At 37.8% G+C, this 13,170-nt stretch overlaps 1 protein-coding gene across 3 annotated transcripts in view; it reads left to right on the forward strand.

The window, feature by feature from the left end:
• LOC113060197 (FH1/FH2 domain-containing protein 3-like) overlaps positions 1 to 13,170 on the forward strand; it is a 169,383-nt gene that overhangs the window by 12,546 nt on the left and 143,667 nt on the right. For all 3 annotated transcript variants that reach the window (XM_026229090.1, XM_026229091.1, XM_026229092.1), the window contains exon 2: positions 1,343 to 1,449. In XM_026229090.1, the coding sequence (XP_026084875.1) occupies positions 1,343 to 1,449 (107 nt within the window). The remainder of the gene's footprint in view (positions 1 to 1,342; positions 1,450 to 13,170) is intronic.

The raw sequence follows: 13,170 nt of genomic DNA on the forward strand, positions 1-13,170 counted from the left end.
TCAAATACACTAGTGCAGAATAATTGAATCCCTCAACACCAGAACAGTTGCCGGAACTCCTTTTCCAGGATTTCTGGGTGGAAGAGGCTTAAGGTTTCTAGCTTAAGGTTTCAAAACCTAATGGTTTTGACTGGTTTGTAATTTGCAGCAGCCAGTCAGTCAAAGGTGTTGGGATGTGGAGAAGAGCGGTAAATCCTGTTACCAAGCCTCTTGCAATCTGCTCAAAAGTCTGTTGTCTTTATTTCATAGCTGCCCAAGATAGAGAAAGAAGCTGAGACAGTGGCTTTATGGAAAACACAGCCCAAAACTGTCAGAATCTTTAAAAAACATGTTTCAAAATAATGTTTTTTATTAAATTGTTACACCACATATACATTTTAGAGCCATTAACCATATGAAAATGGTGTAAACATGCATGGATGTACAAAGTCTCTTAGCGAATACCCCTTTGGTATTCTAGACATTCTGGTAACAGTAAACTTTTGGTACCATGCAAGAGGTATATTCTTACCTGTCCCAGGGGCTGGATATGGGTAGGCAGGGGCTTAAAGGCCTGTTCTGGTGTTGGGAGGAGTCAACTGGGAACAGAGCAGGTAATTAGCATGTTTAAAGTTGCGGGTTGATTGACAGTTCTCACTGTTTCCTGGCAACGGCCCCCTGGGAGGTTTCAAATCCCATCACTGGGCTGTAATTGAGTGTCAACAAACAGGCAGGCCTCCAACAGAGCAGACCTCTGAAGACTGCTGCATATCTCCAAATGGTGCGGATGGGCTTCTCACAACACTTCTATAAATCAGATTTAGTCTGAATGCTTTGAATAAGAGTGCTTTGAAGCCGTCAAAGTTATGACAATATGGCGATATTGATATGAATCGGACACTTTCTTGAAATTATGTTCTGGCAAAGTGTGGCTATCAATGGGGTTAGTATAGAAACATGACAGCATTATGACTTTAAACACATTTGGGCTTTAAAGACACCCAGTGTTTCTCAGTATCTATGTCAATGAGTTGATATTAAAGTGAAATATGAATTAGAGCATGAAAGGACCGCTTGAGTGTGGTATATCAATGTTTATGAAGCTGTGTGATGTTATGAATAATAATAAAAAAAGGTGCATTCATGTAAAGCACATAGCTGACATGTCAAGGCTTAGCATGAAGTCAGCCTGATGTCATGCATATTCAAGTAAATCAACAGTAATGCCAGTGCAATGGATATGTATTCATGATTGCACTAAGATGTAATGTTTCACAATAATTATTTGTTTTAAGAAGTTACTTTCTTGTGATGCTTGTTTCGTATGAATATGTATTAAAATTTTGTTTCATTCCTCTCTCAGCTCGATGACTGTGCTTTACAGTTGTCTCATAATGGCAGTTATCTGGACTTGGAGTCCACCTTGGCTGAGCAGAGAGATGAACTTGAAGGATTTCAGGAGGATGGAGGGTAAGCAACAGCATCTTCATGTAATTCTCTCATATGCCTTCTTTGGAACAAAAAAAACACACAACTTTTTTTTTTTTTATATACTGTCAATGTCCAAAAATGACATTAAAAAAGCACCATAAAAGTAGATTGTCATTCATCTGATTTGTGAACTGAATCGACCCTTTAGTGCGTTAAAGGTTTCATGAACTGCATTTATTTATCATTTTATACTGTTCTTTGAGGTCTATTTATAATATTATAGCAAGATTTTACATCAAAAAATCATCAGAATTTAGAAGTAATAGGCTATTTACTGTCCTGTTTTTGAGCCTCTCTGCAGAACGATCTGCTTTATAAGTGGGGCGCATTCAAGACTCTGAAGTAAATAGCCATTTCTGTGAGTGGCTAACAGTATTGCCTATTAAAGTAATAGAAGGACATACTCTGATTATGTATCAAAAGATCGAGGGAAATTTGATTTCTTATTTCATGTCCCCTTTAAAAAAAAACTGCTCAAAAGTACAATTTGTTTACTAATCCAGTTGCAATGGCTCTTATGCTCACTATAGAGAGAACATTTGTCAGTGAAAACTCAGTTTTTTTTTTGTTTTTTTTTTTTTGCAGCTTAAGAGCTGCCTGATGATTTCAAGGTTTTATGTTCTATGAGGAAAAAAATATATAAATACAGCAATTTGGTGTGGAAAGACATTAGGGTGAATAAATAGTTATACTGATTTTCAGTTTTGGCTAAATTAATTCTGTAATCATTTCCATGCTCTGAATTCCAAACTGTCAAAAAAAAAAAAAAAAAAATGAAAACTTCTGATCCTAAAGCCTCCAAGTGTCATCTGCAATTTTCTTCTAAAATTAGCAGCTTTATCAGGCTCCTATCTTTAGGTTCAGTATTTTTTTTTTTATTTATTTTTTTTTTTTTACAGCAATGTATAGGTTGTTCTTTATGCTATTAATGTGAAATAACTGAGCACTAATAGTTTGACAAAATGCTAATTTTAGACAAAAGATGGCACTTAAAAGCTTTTGCATCTAAACTCTTCAAATAAACAAGCCACTTAAGCCTCACTCTTTTATATGCGTGTTTTGTGGACAAAGTTTAATATTACAGTAATATATGTTTACTTAATACTAATACCTGCTTTTTCAGTTTGGATCACTAAGCCTGAATTGCAATTCATTTCTGAAGATAAAATATCTCCATCATTTCTCCTGCTCTCCCTCCATTCACACTAAGAAAGTTCTTGCTTTGCTTGTAGATCAGAAGGTCAAATGATGGATAAATTACTCACATCTACCTAAAAACCTTTATTGACTTTGAAGTGGTTAAAATGGTTAGAAGGTGAAGGTTGAAGGCGTTGGCTTGATTCTCAATAGCCTCTGGGGGACTATTTTCTTAATACCTAAATTTCAGTCTGTATTCACATCTTGTTACATTGGAGGCAACTATAAGCACAATCCTGTCAAGTGCATTCCATAAAACATCCATCTAAAGCTATCAGAAAGACTTTAAAATCTCACAGCACATGTCCTTTTATCTTCCGCACATACCACAGACATTATATGACAGGCTTCTATTCAGCCAGCCTTTAAAATACCTGACTGTTTGGCAAAGGCACACATGATGTCATCCTCTGGTCTTAAGAAAGCTGACAAGATTCAGAGGTAATTGTCTTGTTGAGCAAAGTCCAAGAGTAGATGCTTCTTTTAAAATTAATGATGGTTTAAAACACTATTTAACCTCCAAAGTCTGTTGAGCTTGCGGTTTTATATGTATGGCATTAGTCTGGAAGCCTGTGTCCAACATTTTATTTCTTGCAATTTTGTTTCTTGTAATTTTGACTTTGTAACTCACAATGCTACTTTCATATCTCACAGTTGACTTTATTTCCCATAACTGCAACTTTATTTCTTGCAATGTGACTTTATATCTCACAATTGTGACTTTTTCTCGTAATTGTCACTTGGGTTGAGCCAATAGATGATGGCTGATAGACATCACGATGTTGCCGCAGCATCGTGAACCCCCACCCCTTTCTGAATGCACACTCACGTTGTTAGAAATCATTAGTTGTTTTCCCTTATAAGAATTTACGCTTTGGGCACACCCCCTAACCCCACACCCACTCCAACCCCCTCAGCTCGCCCCCAACCCTGCCGATGTCATCGTCCATTGCGATGTTTCACTGTAGACATCGTCCGATGGAAAACTTGTAGACATCACCCGATCTCAAAATGTGAATTTAGATATCGCAGTTGTCATTTTGTTAGTAGAAACTGTTGTAATTGTGATTTTATAACTCTTAATTATACTTTACTGTAATTGTGAGTTTTCAATTCAATTCAGTTCATTTCAAGTTTATTTGTAAAACACTTTTTATGATACAAATCAGTTCAAAGCAACTTTACAGATAATTAGGTTTCTACAATGTATTTAGTAGTAGCTTATCAGTGGTGACTGTTAGTTTATATACATATGGCAGAAATGTATGGAACAATCAATTAAAGACAGACGATGAACACTATTAACAGCAATTATTAAATGGTGCAATCAAACTTATAGCAAAATTTGGTAGTTCTAGATGTTGTTTCAGGGATCATCATCTGTTCATATGTGTTCTGCAGGAATAATATATTTAAATGCCTATAGCGGTTATGAATAAACTTAACTTTAAATTTAACTGCTTTTGTTAATTCAGCTTGACTAATAAACAAAGTACTATGACAATATATGGTTTATCTGAGTTCGTATTATTATCATTTTTATTATAATAAAGTATATACTAATGCAATGCTATTTGACATAGACTTTATCACAGCTTAGAATAGTATGAAATATTGAAATATGAAACAGCATTTACTACACAGTGCCGAAGTTTACTAAAAAGCTACGCAAACAGCTTTTTAGTAATGTGTAGTAAAATCTGAAAGCATGTGATGGAGATTTACTACTGATTACAGAATTGGCTTTACTGACATGTGCATGACAATTGCATTCGATTAATAGGGCTGCCCTAATGTGTAGGCAGTTTTAGCAAAATTTTATTTCCACTGTATTGGGCTTAAATTCAAAATATAGTTGAAGACATAGCGAGTTAATGGATGTTTTTTGCATGAGTGAAAGGCTGAATGGCCACATCTTTTGGTCTCTGAGAGATGAATGGTAGCGCCAACTGGCATGCTGTTTCTCTCTTCTCGTCTTCATGACCCCCCCCCCCCCACCTTCCCCCTCCCAAGAGGGTATCAAGGGTGTGCATTATTAGACCCATGCAGAGTGTCTAGGTTGGCAGTGGAGAGCAGGAATGGAGGACTACATTACTGTTAATAACAGGGTAATTCAGCACAGTGGGCTTTTATGGCCTGGATAGGCTGGAGTTCACAGCCCCCTCCATTTATTGCAGTTGTGCTTTATTACGGGGTCTAAAAACCTTGGCCAAAGTATGTGATTAAAACCTAACCCATTTCTCCTCCTCCTCCTCTGTTTTGTGGTTTTCTATCTTGCTACATGTGATGTGTCTGACCTACATTTTGTCAATTGCTGAAAACACAAAAAAAGTAGGCTAATTGGCTCAAGTAATAATTTGAGATCCTTTTGTCACTGCCTCATTGTTTCTTCTGTATCTTCTTACTGTTTACATTAGGCCTGGAATGAATTATCAAGCTCTTCTTGATTCTCAAAGTATTCATTTTCCCCCTCTTTTTGCATTCAGTTTTTTTCAATCTGAGATCAACAGTTATAAAAACTGAAATAGTGCATTTATTATATCGTTTTGATGCACATTGTTGAATAACATCATATACAAATGACTCTTGTTTTTTATCTCGATGTGGAACCTGGAGGCCTGTGATGGGATTCCAAAGGTACAATAAGAAATGGAGGTAGATTATATGGATATAGGATATAGGTTTCATTCCATAGGTACCTCAGTTATATGAAGTAACTTTGGGCTCTGATTGAGGAATGATCCTCTAATGGCTCATTTTGTAAGGTGGATATCTATATGTCATAGTAGATTAATCATCCTAATCATTACCACACCATCTCATGTAGAAAAATCTGTCGGAGCTTGACACAGGGCCCCGAATTTAATCTCACATTGTTAGTACGGACCTTCAGCTTTGGCAAACTACCAACAAAATATCTCTCTTACACCAGGGCTCAACAGTAAGGATCAATTTTGTGGACCATTTAGATTTTTACTTGTCTTATTGGCCCCCTCACACAAATGATAAATGTATTGTAAAATATTAGCTTGTTACATGTTTTTCGGAAACAAAAAAACAAAAACAAAAAACAGCTAGACCTATATATATACTGTATATGGGACATTCGTGACCTAATGGTTAGAGAGTTGGACTTGTAACCCGAAGGTTGCAGAATTGTTGGTGGAGGGAGTGAATGACCAGCAGTCTCTTCCACCTTCAATACCACGATTGAGGTGAGACCCTTGAGCAAGGCATGGAACCTCCAACTGCTCCCTGGGTGCCACAGCAATATGGCTTCCCACTGCTCTGGGTGTGTGTTCACTACTGTGCACTTGGATGGGTTTAATGCAGAGCACAGATTCCGAATATGGGTCACCATACTCGGCCAGACTTCACTTCTCTTCACTTCACACTCCGTGTATATCTTTACCTTACAGACATTGAAAATATATCTATAAAGAGAGAAATGTCTACTTTCAAATGAACCAATTCAAATGTAAAACATATTCTTCATGGCATAGATTCAACAAGGTGTTGGAAACATTCCTCAGAGATTTTGGTCCATATTGACATGATAGCATCACGCAGTTGCTGCAGATTTGTCGACTGCATATCCATGATCCAAATCTCCCATTTTACCACATCCCAAAGCTGCTCTATTGGATTGAGATCTGGTGACTGCCAAGGCCATTTGAGAAAAGTTAACTCATGTTCAAGAAACCAGTCTGAGAGGATTTGAACTTTCTTTATTTATTCATTATAAAGGGATGGACATGGTAAGCAACAATACTCAGGTAGGCTGTGGCAATTAAACTATGCTCAATTGGTACGTAGGGGCCCCAAGTGTGACAAGAAAATCTCTCCCACACCATTACACCACCACCACCATCAGCCTGAACCATTGAGACAAGGCAGGATGGATCCATGCTTTCATGTTCTCTACGCAAAATTCTGACCCTACCATCTGAATGTCACAGCAGAAATTGAGACTCATCAGACCAAGCAAAATTTTTCCAATCTTCTACTGTGTGAATTGTAGCCTCCGTTTTCCTGTTCTTAGCTGAAGGAGCGGCCCCCGGTGTGGTCTTCTGCTGGTGTAACCCATCTGCTTCAGGGTTCGACGGGTTGTGTATTCAGAGATTGTATTCTGCATACCTTGGTTGTAACAAGTGGTTATTTGAGTTACTGTTGCCTTTCTATCATCTCTAACCAGTCTGCTCATTCTCCTCTGACCTGCAATTTCGTCCACACAACTGCCACTCACTGGATATTTTCTCTTTTTCGGACCATTCTCTGTATCCCAGTAGAAAATCCCAGTAGATCAGCTGTTTTTGAAATACTCAGACCATCCCATCTGGCACCAACTAGAGACCTGCGCGGGACTGTTTTCTTCATCCCGCTCCCGCCCGCGCCCGCCAATTTCTGACCATTACCGCCCACTCCCGCAACGTATGTGTTACACTCCCGCCCGCACCCGCAAAACTCTGAGAATTTATTCCTGCACAATAATAGAGATGCATTGATTTTGTGTCTTCTCCCATCCCGCAGGAAAAAAAAAACACATATTTGTATTGATATTATTAAAGAGATTCATGGGGTTGTTTATTTCTTTTCCCTGGCCTGCATGTAAAAAAAAAAAAAAAAAAAAAAAAAAAAGAGAGAAACAATACATTCAAATATAATTTCGTTTTTATCAAAAACTTTGCACATAAAAAAAGACTGCTTTGCAAAAAAATTATACATAATATGATAAACTAGGCTACATGGAAAACAGCAGTTCTTTTCTACATCATCTATTGACATCTTCTCCATGTCGCTAGGCAACCTCCCTATCCCGCGGTGTTTTTTTTAGCCGCCCATTCCCGCCCGCAGCAAAATTCAAACCGCCCACTCCCGTGAGATTTGCGTTGGGTCCTGCGGGACCCGGCGGGACTCAATCCCAATGCAGCCCTCTAGCACCAACAACCATTCCACATTCAAAGTCACTTAGGCTGCATTTACACTGCAGGTATTGATGCCCAAATCCGATTTTCTGACTATATCCGATTTTTTTGACAACCTGCTTACATCATCTTTTAAAAGTGACCCGTATCCGATTTTTGCATTTACACTATACACTGCTGAAACTACCAAACGTAGGCGTTCTGACCCGGAAAAAGAAGTAAAACAGCACAAAATACAATGGATGCAGATGTAAATAAAATTATACAGTAGCACGACATTGGGAAAAAATGACATTGCAATATTTTATTTTTCTACGATATATATTGCGATATGAAATCTAATCAAATTTTTTCTTACAAACAAAAATAGGGAGAGCAGATTTACATTCTCATTTTAAATGATTATGACACCATCGTGTCAATTGATTAATATGCGCGAGGGAGAGAGAGCAAGACAGCACTCGTGTTGTTTGAAGACGGTGAGCGTGCAGCCGGGGCTCGCTCTCTCTCTCGCCGTCTCTCACGCGCACTATCTCTCTATCTGTCTCGTGTTCTCTCGCTCGCACTCTCTCTCTCTCTGACCTGTCAAAACTTTTTTGAGCTGTGCAATTAATCCGCGATTTACATTCGTCAAGGGCCGGGGAGCAGCAACAAAAAAAATAAATAAAAAAAATCAGCAAAACATTGGTCTCGTATGGTGGAGAAAAAAAGGAGAGCCCTTTATTTCTGTAACAACCATGCATTTTTGCCCCATCTCTTCGCCCCAAAGACTGAAAAGACATGAAACCTCGGCATTGCTCCACTGTGTGTATCCTACGTCCTCCATCACGCCTATAATAAGTCATGTGATCTCAGTTGGCGGTGTCCACCTGAGTTGACGTCACTTTTTTTTTAATGACGTACGGCTCGCATTTACTGGGGAATATCCGATTTGTCTGCTTGCATGGCACACGCAAATGCACGTATCCGATTCATATCCGATTTATTACCACATATGAATGAGGCCTGAATCCGATCTGAGAACATCGGAATCCATGCGGTTTTTTCCTGCTTACACGGTCACCGGTCATATCCGATCTGTGCCACATGAGAGCAAAAAATCGGATTTGGGTCATTTGAACCATGCAGTGTAAATGGGGCCTTAAATCCCCTTTCTTCCCCTATAATGTTGCAATGTTTTTACTTGAAAATTCCATGTTTAATTTAATGTTACTTGCTCTTTCTTTGTAATTATTAGAAATTAACTAGCAATTTCTGAGTGAAAATTGTCTGAAATAAAATGACTAAAACGGAAATAAAAACAATTAATAATAATAAAAATGGGAGAAGCACATGATTACTTAAACTGAAATCAAACCATTATATACTATAGTAGTATATAAACAATACTACATTGTAGTAAAAAAAAAAGTAAAATTCTGACAGATGACTCAAAACTCTCACATCACTGGCTCACTTTTACTCCCTATTACCTACCATTCTCTCTCCCTCTTGCTTTCCCTGTCATCTATATTTTTATTGAACTTTTTTTTTTTCCTGGCCAATGTGCCGGAGGAGCTGTCGTTGAGCTCGGTAAAACCTCTGGCACTGGAGAAACACCTAGTTCTTTTAATGGAAACACTTCAAATATTTGTGCAGATTACATGGATAGAGGGGTAGGAGGCTGCTCAGCTGGGCCGCTGGATTTTTCCTTTATTGCTGAAGTAAATGGCAAGCAGAGGAGCTGTGGTTGAAAGTGTGGAAACAGTGAGGTGCCATTCTTGATCTCTGTTTTTAGAGAGTCTTATGAATAGATTGACTGGTGATAGTACTTCAGTGGCTTTTTATATATTTTGGATGCTTCCAGCTAAACACAGTTTATGTGAACAAAATATAAAAATGGAGCTTCATTCAGCAACACCAGTGGCACAACATGGAACTGCAGAAATAATTGTTTTCAAACAGGCTTCCTGGCATTTTCCTGGCATTTTGTCATGCCTAAAACATACCAGATCAATGTGATTTGTGAATAAATCATTCAGACAGACTTTATCACAATATGATACATTTTTTTTTTTATCTCTTTACATGTTTTTTTTTTCTTTTTTTCTTTTCTTAAACTTTAGGTTTTGTGAAGAGACGGTAATGTCATTTGACTGATTCACCGCAATGGTGTGATTTAGAAATATTTATTCAAAAATTGGACATTGCTACTTCTGTCATGAACTGAAGGCATACAGGTATGTCAAGATTTCAGTTGTGGACCACATAATTCACCACATGGTGCTGTTGTGTCCTTTTTGAAGCTCAAAGCTTCAGTCAATAATTGTAACTGCATGGAGAAAACATGGACAAATGTCTTTAAAATGCTAAATTTTGTTTCCATAGAATATATATATAATACATATTTTTTCTAAACTATTCCCTTTTGTCTTGAGTGTGCCTGGCATTACTCCACAGACCCAGGAGAGACTGCATGGGGCCATGACCAGGGTTTATAGGGCATATGGGAGTAAATAAAGAAAAGAACGCTGTGCTAGCTCATCTCAGAGGCCCGAGTCTGCTTTAAATGATGACATTCCCCACAGTTATTGTAGTAACAAAATTTTGAAATAGGTATGTTTGCTAAATTGAACTTTTGTTGCAGATTTTTAATGGCAGATTATTAATGCCAAATGAAAAAATACCACGCTTATCGACTGGTTTTTGGACTAGCTTTCTGCATATTGTCAGTGCAGCAGTGTTTTATTTGTCATGTAATGTAACAGCTGCTGTTAAAGGTTTTTTCATTCTTGTGAAATTTTAAAGTTGGTATAATTTGTCTTGCATAAGCATAATGAGGCTGTCTGTGTCTTTTGCTGGTGTTACGTGGCCGATGTTGGAGACACTTTCTCCTTTTAGTCCAAACAGATCTCAGGTTACAGGGGCTATTCTGTTTCACAAAGCTGGGCACGTTAGTCTGGGTAACTCAAAACACTGGGCTGTGAGCTGTGAGCTTTGGAAAAAGACTGCGTCATTCGGCTGCAGATCTTCTCTCCAGCGGAGATGCGCTCTGGGAAATGGTGTGGACAGCAGTGCAGGATGATACACACATGTGCTAGACCATCCACAGCCATGTACTTGCTTGGCAGGCACCCACATGTAGAAATGCTCACAGTATCAAGCCAAGACATACAGCTTCACCCTCAGAATCCAGTTCTCCTGCACTTTTCTCCGTATTGGTCCAGAAATGCAAAAAAAAATTGGATTCCTCTGAGTATCTCATGCATATTCTTAGACTCACTGTTTAATTTGATAATGAGCATGTAGGGCACTGTGGAGTACAGTTTTGGTTAGTAGCAAGGCTAATGTTACCGGCGAGGAAAGCACAAGTTCATTATGAAATAGATCCAGTTACTCATTAGCTTCAATGGCAGAAAGATTAAGTTGCAAGGGTTGTCAAGTTGTTTTAGTAAAATTTGCGCTGACAGATGTTGTCTGTTGATTTTTATGTGTAACTGGCCTAGGCCTGTGGCCATATTTTATATTTTGAAAATTGCATACTTTGAAATGCTTTAAAAAAATGTCAGGGAAAATAATTTGGAATATTGTTGTCTTTGTTGAATTGTTATCATACTATATGGTATTATCTCAAATGGTATTCTATGAGTTCTTATCAACAGTTTAAAATATACATTTTAGTTCTAACAACAAATTGAATTAAATGTATTGATATATTGATGTTTTCAAATAATTATTTAATTTAAATAAAAGAAAATAACTCTGAAAACTAGGCAAGCTGCAAGCCTTCCTCGAAGAAATAAGTTTTTTTTATTATTTTTTTTTATGTATAGTTGTTAGTATGAATATGGTAATCATCATACTTACTTACTTTTTTTTTGAGTTAGGTGAAAAAGTGAAGCTATGGTGTGTCTGAAAAATAATAATAATAGGTTATCTAGAATGTTTCCAATTATTTTGAACTGGATATCGTAGAGGTACCAGATACATGTCTACTCTGGCCTGAACAATACGCTTTGTGCTATATCACCACAATGTATTAAATGAGTAGAAGAGCATTTTGGAGATTGCTGAAGGTACAGTAGGTAGTCAATTACGGATTCATTCTGTGGCATGTTGCCATCCAGATCATCAAACTTTCATTGTATAACTCACACAATGCTGCATTTGTTCACAGGTCTCAGTGTTGCCGTCCTGCTTTCGGGAAGCAAACCTGCAGTATTATACGCTGTAGGTTTGAGGAAGCTTATCTTCTAGAGGAAAAATATCTTTTCTCCCATCTCCACGAGTTTCTGTTGTGTCTGCATTTCTTTACTGTGTTGCTTCTTGTCCATTCCATGTGTTTATCTCATATCTGGTAAATGGAGGCTTCAACCCATGCCGATGTAACTACAGAGTGTTGATCGGTGTTGCGGTTGGTCGACTTGTTCTAAAGATGTATGTTCAGCATCCATCCATCTTCATCCGTCCTCCAACTCAAATGCAGCTGCATATCATTGCATTTTGTATTTGCTTTCAGTTTTTCATGAGACAGACAGTTCCTCTGTTCATCAGGCCTGATAATCTGTAGAAGAGATGGGGGTTTGGTCTGTGCCCGTACTCATCCGTCACTCTTTACACGGATGCCGTGAACTACAGTACGTGTCATCCCCAAAGCCACCTCTGCTCAAGGGGTCAGGGGAGTCCAGACACTATCTGACCCTTTTTTACCACAACATGGCTCTCTTCACCCACTCAGTTCATCCAGTTTCTCTCTCCCTTTAGTCTCCTGGAAGTTAGTAGTAAGTCACAGGAAGTGGGCTGGATCTTTACTGTCTTTTGGAGCTCAAGGCCACACATGGTTCTGGTCTCTCAAACTGTAGAAGCTTAACTCACCTGACCTAAATACACAGGAAGAGAAGATGCAACATAGAATGCTCTGGTGTAAACAGATGTGCTGATGAACATTTATTCACCTTCACAAGTGTATATAAATAAGGCTGGGTGCTTTGTGCCATGTTAAAATGCTCTCTTATATATGGAGTTCCAAATGTATGTTTGGGAGAAGCTTGTGTATCTAGTCATCAATCATAACACAAGGCCGTTTAACTTACAGCTGTAATAATTCATCTAGAATTTGACTTATGATTTACTGGTTATCAACATACTTGCCAACCTTGAGACCTCAGAATTAGGGAGAAATTCAAAGGGGGTGGGGGCAGGGGTCTCATATATAATCACACACACAAACAAACGTAAGGATATAATTCATTTATTTGTACATAATTTATACATACAAATTCGTGAGTCTCCCGGAAAAATCGGGAGGGTTGGCATGTATGGTTATAAATTAGTTTCTAAACTGTATGTTTATGGTTTTTTTTTTTTTTTTTTTTTTTTTTTTTTACTTTGCATTGCTTTTGCTTTCGCGTTTTTTCATTTTTGTAAAAACATTTACCTGTTGTATATATATGTATATATATATATCACAACATTAAACTAACATAATCCGACTACTTTTACCAAATGTTGTGATTATTTTGTCTGTGTCACAATTGAATATGTATATATTTTAAACATCGTAATGTGGTTAGATGAATCATGAATCATGATTTATTTT

Source organism: Carassius auratus, chromosome 41 (genome assembly GCF_003368295.1).
Source record: "Carassius auratus strain Wakin chromosome 41, ASM336829v1, whole genome shotgun sequence".
In the NCBI taxonomy this organism is placed as follows: domain Eukaryota; kingdom Metazoa; phylum Chordata; class Actinopteri; order Cypriniformes; family Cyprinidae; genus Carassius; species Carassius auratus.